We start from the raw sequence: 19,816 nt of genomic DNA on the forward strand, positions 1-19,816 counted from the left end.
TAGTACGCAGCTGAAGTGAAACGAATATTTTTGGCGGGCTCCAAGTGCAGAGCAAAATAAAAACGAAAACCACAGCGGAAAAGTATTTGTATCAGCTGTCTAAAACAATTGACAAGTTCGGACAGTCAGCTGCTGGTAAACAAAAGTGAAAAAGAATTCTGTTTATTAACATTTTGTTGAGCACTTATTACACGTTTTTTTCATTTCTGCAGCTATATTACTCCAGAGGCTCACAGTGGCTGAATTATTTTTGTGAAGCCTATGCTCCATCTTCCAAATAGCTTCACTGACTTCGACCAACGCAGAGAAATCAATTGTTTTTCTTCGTTTTATTTTTTGGAAGTTGAAGTTCATTTCTCGTCTTCATCACTCATGTCATGTCTATCATTTTTGTATGGGAGTTTTCGTTTCGCATTAGCAGCGTACTAGGCTTTAGAAACCATAGACACACCATATAAAGACCGGAATCTTTCGTAATTTTTACCCTCCAACACCCATTTGTTTGCATTGTTGTATTTGTAATTTTGACATTACGTTCATTTTGAAATGTGAAATCCAACACCAATTCGATGCGGTGCATTAACTTTATTTGACAGGTTTTTTTTTTTATTAAATTGCTGTGGTGAGAATTTTAGATTTGAGTTTAGCTGTCAAATGACGCATTTGTTGTTTTGTTAATTTGTTTAAAAATGCAGGATCCAAATGAAGATTTCGAATGGAATGATGAACTGGTGGTGAGAAGCAGAAAAATATCGAAGACATGAACATGGACGAATCTGAAGACTCCCAAGACGAAAGTGTTCGCGATTAATATCGTCACAAACGAATGGCATATATGCGAGCATTCGCAGACAAGGCTCTTTTCGGTTCAGTGTGGGAAATTTTCGGACAAGATTACGTCAACAAAGTGACCAAAGCTGGAGAAGGTATCTGGGTTGTGTTGGATTTGTACACAAATGGTGTGCCTCTCTGTTCGCTCATACACCACCATATATGCAACTGTTGGCCATAAAATTCCCACAAATTAAGTTCCTGCGGTCGATAGCCACCACCTGCATCCCAAATTTAACAGATAAGAATCTGCCAACAGTGTTTATCTATTTTGAAGGCCAAATGAGAAAGCAATTCATTGGTGCCTTGGAGCTTCGTTGTTAAAAATTGACCACCGATGAGTTGGAATTGATGTTCGGTCAGTGTGGTTCAATTCCAACGGAAATGAAGGAAGATTCCATTTATATATTCAAATACTAATAAAAAAGAAAATGGAACCATAGGTTCCACGAACAATTAAAAGCGGAATGCAAATTTTAATAGTGTTTTTTTTTTACTCCGAGTCAGCCGAAAGTCAGCTTTAACGAAATTTATAAAACTTAGTTGAAAGTATTACCATTATTTTTTTTCTATTTAGCGTACATATTTTTTTAAAATGCTTCTACCTCCTAAACGGCTGAAAATAGACCCCCTCCTATATTAAAAAATGCTTGTTTTTAAATGTTTAATACAAATCCGTCATCAAACTTTGTCGCCTGAGTTATCATACTCTTCCCAAAAAATGCAATAGCTAATGTCGCCGTAGCCACTAGGTGCCACCCCTAATGAATTTCTCATCACTATTCCTTATTTTCGTGGTGAATTGGCTTAAGAGGGTGGTGAATTGATGTTAGCAGTGGTGAATTGATGTCAGACCTAAGGGTGCGTGTAAATTGACGTTTCAGCTTGTAGGCAAACCAGAATGACAGATTTGTTTCCGTTCTTTATATGGTGTGTCTATGGTAGAAACGCTAATACATTTGTTCGAAAACGGTTTTCAATTAAAAAAAGCAAAACTGATTGAAAGTATATTTTGTTCTTTCAACGAATTCGTCTTCTAAGCAATTCTATCATATAAAGTTGTTGAAATATATTTGGAAACATTAAACTAATGCTGAAACGGATATTTTTAAGAACTTGAACTTAAAAATGAGCAACAAAACGTATTATTCAAAACAGTTTGTATATAGAGTCAAATAAAGACAGACACACCTTGAAAATAATACTTTCGTAATTAACACAAAATTACAAAAATTAAATAAAATACTAAATTGATTTAAACTGTATTCAGAAAAACAAGATTTGTTGTTTTCAAAATTTTCATATGATTTATTGTATATATTGTGTTTAACTAAGCCTTAAAAAATATGTTTTTAATTATTGTCCTTTGCATTTTTGAAGGAATATATTTTAAAAGCATATGGTAGAAAAATTTAAAGGAACGATTCTAATTCAGGGCATCTTAATCCTTTAACAAAGTAGTTTTGTTTGTGCAATACAAAAAGAAAACGTAATTTCGTCGACAAATGTTATTTGAGGTTTATCCAAGGATTAATCGAGTTATTGTAAGAGTGCAAGTGTAATTCTAAAAGGCTTGAAATAAATACAATTCAATCAAACTAGGTAAATGACTACAGACAAATTGCAGACGTATTTTACTGGTAACAAAGTCGTGAAAAAAGTGTAGAACACATTTTTAATGGTCTTAATCAAAGAAACAGCTAGAGCATTTAGTAGGGAGTTGCTATCAATATTTACTTTATTCTGAACTATAACCAACTATTATATTGGCGAACTAAACCATGGGTAAGGGCTTAATTTAGATTTTACAATTCTAATGTGGGCCGGTATAATTGGTTGATTTCAACCTTCGAAAATAATTGTTACCTACACTTTACCCAATTTTAGTCGAAAATCACAATTTAAAAAAAATAAAATGGAACTGAACATTTGACATCACCAGTTTCGGATGGGTAGGCGAAAACCAGTGTAAAAAATAGTTAAATTAACTTTTAAAAAAGCATTGTATGGACAAAATCCTATTAATGATTTATATCAACTTTGTATAATATGACAAAATAATTAATAATGAAAAATGTAAGCCTAGAATTTGTTTTTAACAATGTAAAATCAATTAAAGCCAAAACAATTTTTTCATATAAGTCATTTTATAAATTTGAAACATTAATAAAACAATTTTGTTATGACTAAAGATTTCAGTAATGTTACTTTTATGGTAAAAGGTTACATTATTAAATTATTTGGTAACCATTGCTATAATTGTATCTAAAAATCAAAATTGGATGTGATATGTTTAATTTCTGTGGAATTTATTAATACTAAAACTATCAATATTTGTGTAAAATACCTTCACCATCATTGACTTAACCGTCTTAACTATCACATTTCCCAGGCTGTGGCTTCGGCTAAACAAAAAGAAACCAAGAATATACGTAAACAAAAATCATAAAGATAATTATTTTTTTCATTAATTTTGTATGGAGCGATCTTATTACACCATCTTCATAGACGACGTTTTTATGTTAGCCTTATGTTAACCAAAACTTGGTTTTCACGAAATAACATCAAAAACTCAAGTTTTCAAATAAATTGTTCGGAAGCCACATGTTTTCGTAAACAACAAGTTTTATGTAAAATCTGGTAGCAATTCAAAGATAAACTAAACAAACAAAGCTTTCGACACATTCAGCGCTTAATCAAATGTAAACAAAACAGCTGATGACTGCTGTCAAAAGAAATATTTCACTTTGACATTTTAAATTCTTGTCCACAACTCCCAATATTTAAATAAGAATTGATTTTGCTGTTGAGGACAGTCGTCCCTATGATAAAATTTCAAATAAATACAAACAAAAAATTTAGTTTATGTTCATATCTATTTTAAATTTCAGAGATATCAATAGATATGTACGTTTCCGGGTTCTAGTGGCTTCAGCAGGTACTCTTCAACCCAATACCAAGATGATGGTGATATTCCGTCCGTGAAATTTGCAGACGTCACAAAAATGTTTAATAAAAAAATTAAGTCAAAAAATTTTGACAAAATGTTTTCACCAAAAATACTCCATTACCAAGATCGGAATCTCAGACTGACATTTTGGTTTGCCTACAAGCTAAGTACACACTAAATGTGAGAAAGTGTGCGTGAAATGATGCAAAAACCAAACACATTCTCACATTTAGTGTTCCGGCCCATCAAAATGCTTCATTATAGTCTGCAGGCACATCTAGATGCTTTATTTAGAATGTTTTATGGCCTCGTTCAAAAACTAAACAATCCTAATCAACAGAATCTGAAGTGCTGACATGGTTTTAAATTGGAAGATTTGTATAGCTTTTTAATTTCAATCCAAATAAATGCTGTTAATGGATATGAAATAAGATTGACCAAATACATATTTAATGATTTATTAGTGCTGGTTTTTATTTACTTAAATTATTTGCGAACGCAATTTGAGCTGCAACTGGTTAAGGATAATTGGAAATGGACAAAAGTGCAACACAATACTTTGTAAAACGACAAAACAGACATTTTTTTCAGGTGTAGTTGGCTAAGAACATTTTTTTGGTGACGTTAGAAGTTCAGGTGGAAACAATAGGTGGATGCCTCAAAATTTCTTTGTACAGATAATGCTACTTGTGAAGTTCCATTGCAAACTTTAGCTAGTTTAGATTCCTCAATTAAATTTGTTTTTTCATCATTTAAGCAGTTCGATAATTTAACGACCAAATTTAAGTTTTGTTTGTTGCAGGAATATTTCTGAAAATTTCTTTTTGAGGGACTATGTTAGAGTTAGAATTTTGTTTGTAAATAGATATTGGAATACAAATTTGAGGGAACCATGTTTTAAAAATAAGTTGCTTTGTGTAAAGCATTTTTAAGGAAAAAATAGGCAATATGGTTAAACACAATACCAACTAAATGAGTGCAATAAATACCTTAAATATTATTATATTAAATACCTTAAATATTATTGGCTTTCTCAAAAATATTTTTCTAAGCTAACCTCTGCTTTATATCTGAAAACTATTGTTTATGTATACTTTCTTCTATGTTCTGCATTTTATAGAAAGTAATCTACAATAGTATTTATTATATCAAGAAAAACAAAAACATATACGTAAAACTCATTAATTTGTTTTCATTATAAGCAGCATTTGTATTAAACATGCCCTACAAACAATAATAAGTAAACTTGAACTTTGGTAACTTAACATTTTTAAGGAATGAATGAAAATCGTATTTTGCGTTAAACTTTGGGAATTCACTAAAAGAAAGTTCTGCACGTCAACAATAAACATTCATGTCGATTACATGATCTATTGAATCAATTGTGCATGAATTCAGATCGATTTTTTGACGTTTTCGTTTTGTAATAAACGTTAAAATTTGCATTTTATTTGCTATGCATTTATTCAACAAGTTCGTTATAATCGTTCTGATTTTTTTTTTTTTAATATTGGTGTTCCTTTGAAGCACATTTTTTTTTATAGCAAATACATGTATGCTTCCATCAATCAATTTTGTTATGGATGAGGTATTTTTGATTATAACAATTTTTTTAAATTTAATATTTATTAATCAAAATGGAACTGAAAAATAGTTGCAAACTCAAATCATCAAAAACAAACTATAAATATACTTGGGTTAATTAAATTGATACAGATTTTAATTACTTGCAAAAAAAATTTGAATTAAATAAATTGCGCTCGCACCCTTAACTTGATGGTTCTTCGAACGCATTTTTGATACAACAATTCGAAGTTAGTTATGAAATTTAAACAATTTCTTAGTGATTGCTGTAAATGAGTGAATAAATTATATTTAACTGGTGTTGAACATACTTTTTTCAAGAAAAAATGTACATTGGTTTGCTATCAACAAAATGAATGCAAAACTAAAGCTTAAAAATGAGTTTTTCATCGAAAAAAGTAAAAAGAAAAATCTGAAAACAAATTTATTAACCACCCCATTTTGTTTTTGCTTTGCAAAGTGCCGCTAGCCCACGGCATCGTTTATTTTTTGTTTGTTCTCACATCTATTCATGGACTAATTGTCAAAATTACAAATACAATAATGTAAACAAACGGGTTTGGGAGAGTGAAACGTACGAAAGATTTCTATCTTGGTAAATGGAGTATTTTTGGTTTGCAGGATTTGCAAAAAAAAAACCGTATATTGATGTGTCAATTTTTTGTAATGGTGGTAAATTCCTAAGGCTTGTATTTGCAGGTCCCTTAGTTCATTGCAGAGTAAATATTTCAAAAGTTGAGTGGCGTTTTTTGTCATGTTGTTTGAAATTCTCATTATTCGTTGCCAATATTCTCAATACAATTTTCAATGCATCAATCAAAGCTTTTCTTTTGTTACAGGATTTGCAAAAAAAAACCGTTTTTTCTAATGATGCCTAAAATAATAGAAAAAAGTTAACAAAGTCTTCAAATTGTTTGAAACTTTCTTTGTATGTATTAAAATCAGTTTCAATTGGTCAGAATGCATTTTATTTTCACATACAATAATTAAAGGACTAAATAGTTGCTTTCAAATTTTGCATCAATACACTATTTGACAGTCTATTTTGAAGATATTGAAATGTCAAACGGAAAAATGTTAACAAAAACTAAAATTTCTTCCCAAAACTAGGTTTAGGGTTTGGTTTGAAAAGGCTATTGCCTTATTTGTTTCAATTGTTTGTATGAAATTTGTCTGCGAAAATTGTTTGTGCACCAATTTGTAACATAATAAAAATGGATCTGTTTCCACTTTTTATCAAAATCTTCAAAATAAACCAACACAAAACCATCTTTCATTACAAATATTTGAATTGATATTTACTTTCACTACACTTTTTAGCAGTCTGCTAACACAAATTTATAAAACCGAGTTTATGACACTGGCGGAAAAAACAATAGTTTTTTAAAAGATGCATCACATCAGGTTTGTTAAATATGCTTCTTTGAAACTGCCATTGTTATTGTGAATTTTATGTGATTCAGTCTATAGTTCCAATGAAAATAAGGTTTTAATTATTTCCTTTTATTAGCATCCAGCTCAATTCCTGGGGTTCTAAATCATGCCCTAAATAATTTTTTTTTTTTAAAGTAGATACAAATTATATGCTGATGGGATGCTATTCTTATTGTTGGAAGATACATTTCAAAGAAAAATAGTTAACACAAACATTTAGCAAATTTAACAAAAGTGGTTTACGTGGCCTTTGGTGGTTTATAACTTAAATTATGCATATAGGCAAGAGATTTTTATGAGATTGTCTTAACAAAGTTTAAAAAGAAAAACAAGTTTCCAGTTTAATATTTTCCTTCCAACGTTGATTCGACGGTCATTGAGGTTAACAAAGGACCTACAACACCGAGCGGCGCATGGAAAGCAATGCTCATGCAGGACAAAGCACTAGAGGAAAACCGTGGATCAGGTGGCACGCATAAGAGGGAAGTGACCTCGCCCCACTTGAATGCACAACTGGCGACATCTAGCTAGAGACCGAGCTAGATGTCAAAGTTTGTTGGGTGAGGCCCTAGTTCAACCAGGACTGTAGCGCCACCTTAAGTAAGTAAGTATTCGGAAAACTTATTTGAAAACCGAATATAAAAAATGTTTCATTTACTTCAAAAAACTTGTTGAACATGCAAACAAACATGAATTACTCATTACTTAAATACATACTCGTATATATTTATGTAATGCAAACTTCTAAGACCATGTAAACATTAAAAAATTAATTAATTTGCCAATTTTCATGAATCCTATTTTTTTTAATGTTCCACATACGCCCCCTTCTAAGTAATTGTTGTTGTGGTTGAATATCTAACCCTGAAAAAATTACAATACATTGTGTATTGTTCAGCTAAATCACTTACCGCAAATTATGACTATATTTTTAATCCGTTTAATTGGTTTTATTTATATTGATTTATTTTTATTGGGTATTTATATTTTTTATAAATATAAATGTATTGTTCTTTCAAGAGGATTACACAATTTTCGCTTTAGCATTCTTTACTTTAAACACCGTGATATTATTAAGTTTTATACGTTTTCATAATTTTAACTTTAAGTTCCCATAAAAACGTGTATCTACATATGCTCATAAATCGTATTTCTATTACACTAGAACAGTTTTAAAAATAAAATCAAAAATACGAAAGTGCATATTCAATATGTACGAGTACTTTATTTTCAAACAAACACAAAAAAGACATTTGACAATGCATAAAAATATAATTTGAGAACTTGATCGTTTTGCTTTAGCATCGAAACTGAAAAGTTTGACGACCATGATTTAGTCACCTGTTGCCTTGTTGCTATTGCTATAGCCATTTCACACACCGAATCGACGCGACACTAAGCAATGGCTAACAACATTTAACATCATCTGAGTTGAAGTAGAGAGGCTAGAACTAGATTGCTAGTTCGAATATTCAGTTCAATTCGCACTACGAGTATATTATACAAGTTGTTATTTGTTCCCATATCGTAATGAAAACGAAGCCAATAGTTTGCTGTTGTTCTCTCAAGGTAAATTAAGGTAAACGACAATTGCGATTGTGAGTGCAGCAGCAGCAGCACGAGAACTAAATACTTGTGGAAATGATCTGATATGATGCACACCATTATATTTACCAGATGAACGCGCAAAATTTGTAATCGAAAAGATTCTAGCTACGCATATAAAGATACACTTACATTTTCAACTTTTGCACAGAACCAAGATTGATTTATTTTCATAAGGTGATTGGGACATCAAGAGAAGACCAAATATAAGATCCAAAATCCAAAGAATTCAACAGTTCCATAAATAAGCGTGTACAGTATATGTAATGAACTCATTAAGTCTATTTATGATTCCAGATCTTACAATTTTAAAGATTTTCATCATGTTGAGGGAAGTATGTAATTTCACACAATTTAAAAAATCTTGTTTAAGATAATAATATCTTTTTATAATTGAAATTTTTTTTTTTTTTTAGTATTTATGAAAGTACCAGATGAAGCTTCATCGAAAACTTTAATTTTCAATTTTGAGACGATCAGAAATTTAAATGTGATATGTAGTGCAATTTCTCAAAATTCAACAATTCGAGTTTTCAATTGTTCACATCCCTACATCGAGAATTCTATAGCGGTTTCAGGAAAGCATCTAAACACCCTAAAAGAACTCTTACAAAATGCCTTTGCTAAACTAGTACTTTTGACTGGGTGTCAACCAATACAAAACCGAATTAGTCCTATTTTCTAGGAAATACTAAATTCCATGTGTTAACCCTCCTTATATTATAGGAATCCAATTAATCCAATTCTCAGACGAGGCTAAGTAACTGAATCTTATTTTAGACAAAAAACTAATTTAAAAACGCAATATACAAGAAAGAGTCAAAAAGGCTATTGGTAATCAATGGGGCTTATAACCCTGAATTACGCATTGGTTATAAACGGTAATAGGACGGATTTCAATGTATGGTGTGGCAGTATCGTGGATTGCTTTAGAAAAAGCTAAAAATATCCACAATTAAACAACGGACTCTTCGCATGACCCCATCTCTACCTAACACCTCTTGATATACTTAGCAAACAAATAGCTTCAAGTTCCATATTCGCCCAAAGCTTAATCGCCGTGGGTTTACAACAACGTTGGCTACTCCGTAATTCTTAAATATTTAGGATCTATTTTAAAGCACACAGGCGACACCTCCAACTGAAATTCGACAGAAACTTCCAGATTTCCATTCTTTCCAGATCTTTCTGGGTATGTGCAGATAAGTGAAATGACATCACTATGTGACAGATCACAAAAAACAAGAGGCTTGATATCTCTTTATCCATAAGCTCGATAATCGGTGTTGTAACCGGGCGCTATGTAACGCGACTAGTCGTATTCTCAAACGACTTTTGTAGAAGCTGTTTGGATGAGGAAGGGAGGAAACAGTTCTTGACCTTCTCTGTACTTTTTTGCAAACTGTGACTTTTTGAGGATGCATTATGATGAACCTCGCGTTGGTGGTGTCATAATAAAGTTTTATCATTTAAACGTGCTATTCAATCGTGTTACTTGAATAACAAATAAAAGATTTGACAGGTGTCACCAAAAAAAAAACGCTCCACGGGGCTCCAAAATCAACACGCACCAAAAAAAACCTATGCATATATCGATATAAACTATCTCAATCATATTAACATAATCAGTTTTTTACGTTTTGTAAGGAACTCAAACCGGTGTCATTAAGCTAAGAAGAAAGCCTCAAGATTTATGTGGTATCACATAAGTCCTACAAACTGGCCTAAGTGTATCCTACTACATCACGACAGCCACAGGATTTCCGTGGCATACCTTTGTGACAAATTAAACTTGGTTCAAATCGATGGATTTTCTCCAGAAGGATTTTGTATTTCTCAAAGAAGTATAGAACATTTTTAAAGCAAAGGCACCACGAATATGAATTATGTACATACAAACAGACTTTAGAGATTTTTCTTTCTGCTTCTTCTCCGACAAGAAAACGTATTAATAAATTACACATAATTCATAGTTCTTTTATTAATCTTGTTTAGAGTTTTTTTCAGGATGTCAAAAATTCTGATGGAATTCTGTCACACTGTGGCCAACCATTAAATTTTCTACAAAGGACCTTTCGGGCTGGTTCCGCTTTGCTCATGCGAGCACAGTAAAAAAATTTTAAATTTTTTGATCTGTCAATTTGATCGTTCTTATGTTCCATTTTAATTTACATATATGTACATATGTATGTATTTATATTTAAAATGTCCTTATAATAAAAAAAATAAATCACATTACAATGTAAAAGATTCGTTGTTTTTATTTTGTCCAAATTTCTGGTGATGGTGTGTTGGTTGTGGTGTTTTTATAGTCCGGCTTTTGGTTTTTGAGTGCCTGTTGTCGGATGTTTTTGGCTTTTTAGTGTAATATCATAATATGGGACCAGTAAAGTATGGTAATGGTATGACATGAAATAAAGTTTTGTTTGAAAGAGGTGAGGACCTTTTGCGAAGGTTAGATCTTCTCCTTCATCTGTTAAACTTGGCCGAGCATCACGAGCATGCCACCGCCTTCGTAGTAGACATTCATCACCACTCCTCCACCCACCTTCCCCTATAAATGTGGAATATGTCAAAGACGAAATTATATATAACGGATTGATTAAAAAAGAAATGTCAAAAATAAGTTATGAAAAATTTGAACAGCGACTCATCGACGCAAATTCTCTTCCGTTTCATTTTTTGGAATTTAGTATATCTGTTGCACTAACGCAGTTCAAAAAAGGGCCGTGACTTATAAGTCATCGTGTAAAAGCAGTCCAAAAACACTCTAAAGGACTATTCACATGAGCACGACCAACAAATGAACGAATAGTCGTCGATTTTGACATTTCTTTCACATGAAAGTTTTTAATTCGTCGCAAATGAAGTTTGACAAGGAGCCACAGCCAAACACCATTCACCACCGAAACCAAAACAAGAATGATTTTTTTAAGTAAAGTACGCGCGATTATTTTATTCGTTGCGAGTGTGGAAACTGTGGAACGCGAATAAAGTTTGACAATTCGTATCAACTACAATTTTTTTCGTTACGAATAAAGTTGTTTTATTAAATTTATTAATATATGAAATTGAAGAGTAAAAGTATGCATCATAAATCAAATAGAAACTATCGTTTTGTTAAGATTTTGTGTGGAAATATGTCTTCAAACGTATATAAACTCTCATTTTGTAATTCATTCGTCGTTCGTTGGTCGCGCTCATGTGAATAATGCTTAAAGGACCTTGCACATCAGAGCGAACAACGAATTGACGAACAAACGTGATTTAACACATTTAAAAAGTCAATTTCGAACGAAAACATATTTAAATTATAAGAAACTGATTGACACTATTGTTAGGATAATAAAAATTGCATTTTGTTCTTTAAGCCAGACCAATTGTGTAAAAACAGTTTGGTAGTAACGAATTGCAGTGTGGTTGCTACGAACTGTCAAACGCTATTCGCGTTCCACATACCATCCACACTGAAAATTTTGACACTTCTCGACGTTTCAACGTCCATAGAAATTTTGATAAGAATCGAATAAAGCATCTTTCACATGAGCTACGAACTGAGAACTGTGGATGTTCGCATATTTTGACTTTTCGTTCACATAATCTTTATTTCTATTCGCAGACAGCGACGAATTGTCAATTAATAATTACCCTTTCCAACAAACAAAATAGGGTGGTATAATTTTGAGGTTAAGTTGACCGCGAACAATTTATTCTTTGTAGTGTGGATGGTATGTGGAACGCGAATAGAGTTTGACAGTTCGTAGCAAACACACTGCAATTCGTTACTACCGAATAGTTTTTACAAAATTGTCTTATTATAGAGAACAAAATGCAAATTTTATTATCATAACATAAGTGTGAATTGGTTTCTTATAATTTAAGTGCGTTTTTGTTTGAAATTGACTTTTTGAAATATGTAAAATCACGTTTATTCGTCCATTCGTTGTTCGCTCTCATGTTCAAGGCTCTTAAGTTTTTTTTTGCAAAAAATAAAAACCTAAAAAAAAACAACATTACTAAAATTTGTTAAAATCTGATTTTCCACTCAAATACCTATCTTTTTGAAACCTTAAGAAATTGGCTTCAAACTAATTTCATCGTATAAAAAAAATATGTACACAATTTTAAAATAATTTGCAACGGTGCAACTCCTTTTTATATTTATTCAATGGTTATAGATATCAATAAAAAATTCCAAATAACGATTTCAGGACACTTAGAAATGGCAAATTCAAATGTAGGTATAGCTTTAGCCTTTATTGAAACTCGTTATTAAAATGGTCGCTTCTGGATATTGACATTAAAAAGCTCAGTAAAAAAATAAATCATTTTACATAGAAGATTAAACAAAACTTATTACATATTTATGTATAAAATTTAATTTTAATATTCAGTAATCAATACATTTGTCTTTTCTTTAAAAAATGTTACAACATTTGTATTTCTTTATTATTATTAAATAAAATTTCCTCCGCAAATACTTTCGTATACTACCAATGAGATTGAAAAAAACGAACTATTTTATTAATATCCTTAATTAGGCTTTCGTTTCGAAAAACAACTCTATCTTTCAAATTTTCCAGGGGCTCAATAGCATATGCAAAAAACGTCTCCAGCACCATTAGCTCATCATACAATTCTCTCCAATCAACTCTAATCGTGAGAGCACAAGTTTCCAATAACCAAAAGAATGTCGGTTGTAAATTACGCTTAAGCTCATTAGCTTGCGTTTCGTTCAGATCAGATGCTCGCCCCATAAGAAGCCAACAATCAAAGTTGGAAATTTTAAGTTTTGTTCCTGTGTTTACTTCCATTCCATTAGTTTTTGAGACATTATAAAAACTTTCCTGGTGGCTTTCCTCAATTTCTTCGTAGTCTTCATCCTCACTTAAATCAGCAAATATATTTATTTTTTCCAAGTCTCGACGTGGTTTGGTAAGACGAATTTCTCCTGGTTCCATGTTGTCTTCTTCCAACTTGCTTTCTAAAAATAAGTATTCATCTTTTATAGCGTTGTTAATATCTTCCTTGTAGTTAAATCTTTTCTGGAGGTTTTTGAGAGAGGATCTCGATGTATACCGATCTAAATCTAACTTGAAAATTGTGTCGGCGGGTTTGTGAGCTTCTACTTTGGTTTCCCAGTACCCATTATCGTCGGTTAAATTGATTTTTTTTGGATTTCTATTCAGATATTTCAAAAACGGATTTTGAAAAATCCCTACAATATTTTGTTTTGTTGTACAAGCAAGTCGAATTATGCTCAATTTTCTGTTGCATTTCGTGAAGATTTCTTTTAATTTTGTAGGTTTCAAAAATGGCATAAGAGTACGCTTCGAGTGATCCACATACAAAAGTTCGGGAATTGTATTTTTAATTTTGGGATCTAGTTTTAAACGTTTTAAATAATTATGACAGGGTGTAAAAGAAGGTACAAAGTTAAGTGCTGACAAATCTTTATCTTCTTTGTCTCCAGCGTTGAGGAAATGTTGAAAAACAGCACTCATATTGGCTTGTTTTTTTATCATATCTTTGGACAAATTGGTTTCAGTATTTTGGCGACGTTCTTCTAAATGCTGAAGATATAATTCCCGATTTGGAATTTGTTTGAACTGCTTACAAACATAGTAATTGTTATTACACAGAAGAACTTTCCTAAATTCTATATATTCTACCCAATCATCCCACACAAATAGTGGATCGTAGTTTTCATTCATTGTGCTCAATTCTAAATTGACTCTCCGAGCTGATCGCGATATTTGCTTTTCCTTTCGCCCGTCGATGCCAAATAACAGCTTTAAAGCAAAAATGATGTATGCCATAGCACGACTTTCATAGCAGGGTGTATACGGTCGGCAATCCCATTCCATTTTAGGTGGATGCAAATTTATCAATCGTTCAATAAAGATGTTAATTTCTTCCGGTAGACACATTTCTTTTGTGTATCTCTCAACAAGTTTAAAAATATCCGGTGTTTTAAGGTGATTTAAGTGAATAGCCTTGCATATCTGGCCACAATGTTCACGCAATTGGGTAGCGGCAAATTCTCTGCTCTTATGATTCAAACGAAACGTCTTTAAAGAAGCCTTACACGCTTCGCTGGTGTCGGGAGGGAAGAAACGCTCAAGATTAAATGTTGAAATGTGACCTTCAGTTATGAATCTCAATAAATCTGTTAACTGAATGTCATCCTCTATCAAGTTAAGGGCTACAGAGAGGATAGCGTAAACCAATTTCATATTGAGTTCCTTAGTACGATCATTGTATCTGAGTTCAGATGTTTTAATGCTTATACTGTGGCATTTAAGTGAACTATTGAAATCTTTTTCATGCTTCTTTAAATGAGATAAAGACATCTTCTTTTTAAGGAGTTTTCTTGCGTTGGTTGAGAATTTCAACTGAATTGCGCGATTACTTGGTGCTGACCCAGATGAATTTAAACTTGTGTCAGCAAAAGATGATTGCGACATAAGTGATTGTGAATACATGGACTGCGATTGAGATATAGATGCTTCATATTGCGATTGATCAAGGTTTTTCTAGAAAAATAGTGGAGTAAAAATGATGATATAATTGTGCAATCAATTGAAATTCTTGTAAATTAATGAGAGTTTATAAAAATATCTCATTACTTAGGGCATGAGGTTTGGGATTTATTGGTTAATCAAAACAAGACATACAAAATGTACAGATGTGGACAAAAATTTAGCTCACTTGAAGAAGATAAGAAATATTGTTATTTTACTTGTATAAGTTTTGTTCTAAGCAACATTTAATTTCATGTGGTCATTGATAACCATATTTAAAACTAAAAACTGTTACTCTAAATAGATACATTTTTATTGCGTTTTGAGACAACTGCATAAGTTTGTAATTCAAAATATTTTTAGCTGAACATAAATTTAGCACATTTTAGTCCTAGTACTTTTTTTAATCCGTTCAGTCGAACAAAAATGCACTTTTCGAGGTAATCCGGTATTTGTTGATATCACCTTATTAAATAAAAAAAATGTACTTAAAGTCATGGCAAAAGGACAATGGTGCTCAGAAGATATATGAAAAATAATTATGCAGATGAAAGACAAGGGAAGCACAGTTTCTAATATATCCAAGCTGTTGGATAGCTCCAGAAAAATGGTTGACAACTCACTTCGGCATTTTAAAGAATTTGGAACCATTCAAAACGTCGAGCATGTCCTCGTAAAAGGAAGACCACACCAAAAGAAGACAAAGTAATTTATCGGTTGTCAGTCAAGGATCCGTAATTTATCGTTTCAGTGCCATCCGCTACGAACTGAAGGAAAATTATGATATCATATCATCAAAGACGGTAAGACCCCGATTAAATGCAAACAATTTACGTGGCTGCGTTGTCCAGGAAAAGCCACTCCTTTCAAAAAAAAATAAAACTTGAAAGCCAGATTAGAGTTTTTAAAAACAAATTGGAACAATCCACTCAGTTTTGGGAAAAACGTGCTTTGTAGAGACGAATCAAAATTCTATCGGTTTGCTTTAGATGGCAAAAAGTATGAATGATGTCCACAGCATATGCAACACAATCCTCGATGTACTGTTAACACGGTCAAACATGGTGGTGGGAATGTTACGGTCTGAGCTGCATTTTTCTGGCACGGTGTTGGTGCTATTGTAAAAATTGACCAACATGTGTACAAAAGTATCCTGGTACACCATGATTCCATTTTCAGAAGAAAATTTACATTAATGCATGATAATGACCCTAAGGATACATCACAACTTGTGAAGAATCAGGGCCGCACAAAGCAAATGTGTAAGATGTGCAAATGTACAGGGCGCACAATTCTGGGGGCTCATTATCAGGAGAAAGAAAATGTAATCTGATCTTGCGCAAACAAATATGTACTACTACTATATGCCATTTTTTAACCACTAACATTCTTAAAATAATCTAAAAAAGAAACAATTATCACAACTGTCCTAAGTTATCTCTTGCGCATTAACTAACATCACTTTCATTGTTGCATTCAATAAAAATTTAACTCAAGATACCACAGAACTAAAAATCTTACCTACCTAGTTTCCAAATATTTCACTCTGTTCGTACAAGAGAAAAAATTAAAAAATCTCAACACAAAAAAGTTCCATGCCACCTCATATGTGCAAGATTTATTTCCTGCACACTGAGTCCTAAAACTAACACAGAGAGTATGACAAAGCACAAAAATCTACAAAAAAACAACAAAAAATGCCTCCCAAAAAATAGAGCAGGTCCATGTAGGTTGTTCGAACCCTGCAACCAAGAGCATTTTTCGTTCCATGTTGCTCGCATTCCTGAAATTTAGTGGTTAATGATGCTGCTCGGTGCTTATTATATGCAGTCAAATTTTTCGATACAACTCAATGTTTGTATAACTTCTTTTCAAGTTCCGTAACGAGGTGGGATTTTTATAAGAACAAAAAAATTCCAAGTCTTACTTTGAAACACCTTTCTGAGACTAGATAAGAGAGCAGGTTAGAAGCATTGAGGCCTTTAAAAACAAATTTAGAAGAAACACATGAAGCCCTTATAGAAATAGGAAATCTAGAGGTAAAAAACATTGCAGGATCGTTAGGAAATAAAATTTTTTGATTTTACATTTATTTCCTGGCTGCACATTTGTTTTGATGTTTTAGAAAATATAAATAAAACTAGTAAATATTTGCAGTCAGTCCGTTAATCTGTCAACTTGCATACAACTTTTAAAAAATACAAAAAAACAGTTTAATTTTAATGCGTTCCGATGAAAAATTTAAGGGTAGGTTTGTTCAATTTACCGAGCGTATTGCTAGTTCCTTAGAAATACTTAATATGTTTCCTAGAGCTTCATCACTGCGATTTTAACGGAGAAAAAGACTTTATGCTGATGAATGTCCTAAAACTATATTAGAGCCGAAACAGGGATTTAAAGAAGTTTTTTTTTCAAAATTCTAAATGAAGCCATTCAATCAATTACAGAAAGGTTTGAACACCTTGATACATATTACATCAATTTTTCATTTGTTTGTAACATAAGCGAATGTTTTAAAAATAAAAATGTACGTGCTTCATGCCTTAATTTGCACAATGTTATAACATTAGTTAGTTTTAAAGATTTAGATGGAGAAGAATTGTTTCAAGAGTTAACCGTAATATCCCCTCTTGTTACACCACTAACCTCAAGTGTAGATGTGTTAAATTTTAAATTTAGTCCAAACCTTGAAGATTTTGCTCGGAATTTAGTAATTGCTCTCCAAATCCCAAATACCATCTCGGTCACGGTCGCATCAGTAGAACGTAGTTTTTCTAAACTTAAAATTATTTAAAATTATCTTAGGACAACCATGACTTAAGAGAAGTTAATGTCCATTGAAAAGGAATTATTAAATACTTTAGACTTTAATGATCTCATTTATGAATTTGCCAAATGTAAGGCCAGAGAATTAAGTTTCCAAGTTTTAGTTTATGGTTTAGGCTTACTTTGAATACCTCAATAAAAAGAAACACACTGAAAATCTACCTCCTAGGTAATGTGTAATAAAATTAACGTTCTAAAGTGGCCAGCGCAATCTGCCGATCTTAACGCGATTGAACACCAAATTAAAAAAAGAAAGCCGAAAAATTTGAAAGAATTATGGCAGTTCATTCAAGATGTATGGTACATATGTATATGTGGCTTTGGTTGAAAGTTTACCTAGAAGATTAATTCAGTGCAATCGACAAAAATTCCCTACCAAATACTGAATTCCTCCATTATGGTAAGTTACATTATGTACATTAAAAGTTATGCAGATAAAACCTTAAGTGTGCTAAGCAAATGTCCAGGTAAAAGAAGTTTTTTTTCAATTCCTTTTTTGCAAGCATAACTTGTACAATTTTCTTTTGGGTAGAAACATACATATATCCCACCATATTGCATAGAAATAAAAAAAACTTGCAGCTTTCAGTGCAACAGAAACTTTTAAATACAAGATTTTTCATTTCATCAAATAAGTGTGCTAAATTCTTGTCCATCACTGTATGTATTGTTTGTATAATTTTTAAGGAAAAACTTATTTCTCACCATCTTTTTTTTCCAAGCCTTAGTTCCAGATGCAATTGATGCATTTTCTTTCCTTTCACGCCTGGCTTTATGACGTTCTTTGGCATGATTGTAGAGAATTGCAACATCCCTGATAGGAAATAAAAAATAATTAATACCATACTAAAAATTATAAATTACTTTACTTTTCTTCAAAACGTATTCCTAATTTTGGCAGCTCAGGATGACGCCGACTAAAGAATGCCACTTCTTTATTCCTCAGAAATGCTGCCCAAATTTGAAAGACCATAACTTTAAGTTCATCTTTAGCACCCAACTCAATTAGTTCTTCAACCATACCACGTAGGATATAATTGTAACATTCCCAAGAAGTCAGTTCCACTAAATAAATATATAAAATATGTTAGGATCACAAGCGATAACCAAGTTAAAATTATGAAAGACACTAACGTTTATCTGAAGTCTTATCGGTTTTTATCTTAATTTTTTTAATGTGTTTAGTTCCAGCACAGAAGTCATCTTCCCTTTCGACCTCGAGTACACGGGCTTGCTCGGATTTTGTGCCGCATTCGTTGCAATAGTAATATCCTTCTTTGGCTTCGAAATCGTTTTCTCCGCAAACAGCACAAATTAAATTTGTTTGTTGATTCATTGCTTTGCAAAATAATGTAAGACCTTTGAACGAAATAGTTTTTACAAAACTAAAATAATAAAATGGCAAATCGGAACCTTGGCAGACAAAAATAAATAATAAAAACAAATCTGGAATTTAATAGAGAATGCGGTTAACCATATTTATTGTATAGATTGGTTATAAGGTTAGGTACCATTAGATTATCAACATTACTTGTTGTTTATAATTTTGTTATTGTAATTTTATATCAGTTCGGAGAAATATATAAGAAACAGTTGTGTTGTGATTGTGACAAATGACTATGGATTGTTTAACTGGTGAGTTGATTCTATGTGTGCATAAAAACGCAACACAATATGCTGTTCAAAGTGCACACTCTCAAATATGAATGACAAATTGGTCGCGTTCGGAGATCAAACTATAGCTAACCAGATAGCTTGTGTTTTGTTATCGTATAGAAAAAAACAGCAGATACACAAACCATCAAGAGCAAATTTCAACCTTAGGGACCAGTTACAACTATCATTGATATAAATCCGAAACATTTTTGAAATGGATACTTGACTGTTTCCCTTTGATTAGAAATACAAATTATGTACAATAATACTGATCTATCGGAAATCACACTGTCGTGGCAAAAAGTGGCAGCTGATTTTTTTCGATCTTGACGGTAAAAGATATCTTTTAATAGTAGATTATTTTAGTAAATACATAGAAATTCTACAAATGAATGGAACAACAGAA

General features: G+C 32.0%; 2 protein-coding genes, 1 long non-coding RNA gene and 1 pseudogene across 8 annotated transcripts in view; 2 read left to right on the top strand and 2 right to left on the bottom strand.

Annotated features, from left to right (window-relative positions):
- LOC129942675 (protein phosphatase PP2A 55 kDa regulatory subunit) overlaps nt 1-8,252 on the bottom strand; it is a 32,272-nt gene extending 24,020 nt beyond the window's left edge. The window contains exon 1 of the mRNA XM_056051715.1: nt 7,711-8,252. The gene's annotated coding sequence lies outside the window, so the exon portion shown is untranslated. The remainder of the gene's footprint in view (nt 1-7,710) is intronic.
- LOC129943038 (viral IAP-associated factor homolog) lies at nt 690-1,251 on the top strand (annotated as a pseudogene).
- Nucleotides 8,250-10,592, top strand: LOC129942679 (uncharacterized). Of its 2 annotated transcripts, none has more exons than XR_008781075.1 (3): nt 8,250-8,739; nt 8,821-10,349; nt 10,412-10,591. It is a non-coding gene; the product is annotated as an uncharacterized LOC129942679 (long non-coding RNA). The 2 variants fall into 2 exon arrangements; XR_008781076.1 differs by having other exon boundaries at nt 8,265-8,739; nt 10,402-10,592.
- A 2,042-nt stretch (nt 10,593-12,634) lies between these two features.
- Nucleotides 12,635-19,377, bottom strand: LOC129941133 (TATA box-binding protein-associated factor RNA polymerase I subunit B). Of its 5 annotated transcripts, XM_056049688.1 has the most exons (6): nt 19,266-19,342; nt 19,168-19,200; nt 18,889-19,113; nt 18,624-18,819; nt 18,460-18,568; nt 12,635-14,940 (listed from the first exon to the last, which is right to left on the bottom strand). In XM_056049688.1, exons 3-6 carry the CDS (start codon nt 19,088-19,090, stop codon nt 12,895-12,897), a joined length of 2,553 nt encoding a protein of 850 aa, XP_055905663.1. In that variant the 5' UTR covers nt 19,091-19,113; nt 19,168-19,200; nt 19,266-19,342; the 3' UTR covers nt 12,635-12,894. The 5 variants fall into 5 exon arrangements, with proteins under 5 accessions (XP_055905663.1, XP_055905660.1, XP_055905664.1 ...); XM_056049685.1 differs by having other exon boundaries at nt 18,889-19,200; nt 19,266-19,377; XM_056049689.1 differs by lacking the exon at nt 19,168-19,200 and having other exon boundaries at nt 19,266-19,352.
- Between the last annotated feature and the right edge of the window lie 439 nt (nt 19,378-19,816).

The sequence above is a fragment of the Eupeodes corollae genome, chromosome 1 (genome assembly GCF_945859685.1).
Source record: "Eupeodes corollae chromosome 1, idEupCoro1.1, whole genome shotgun sequence".
Lineage (NCBI taxonomy): Eukaryota > Metazoa > Arthropoda > Insecta > Diptera > Syrphidae > Eupeodes > Eupeodes corollae.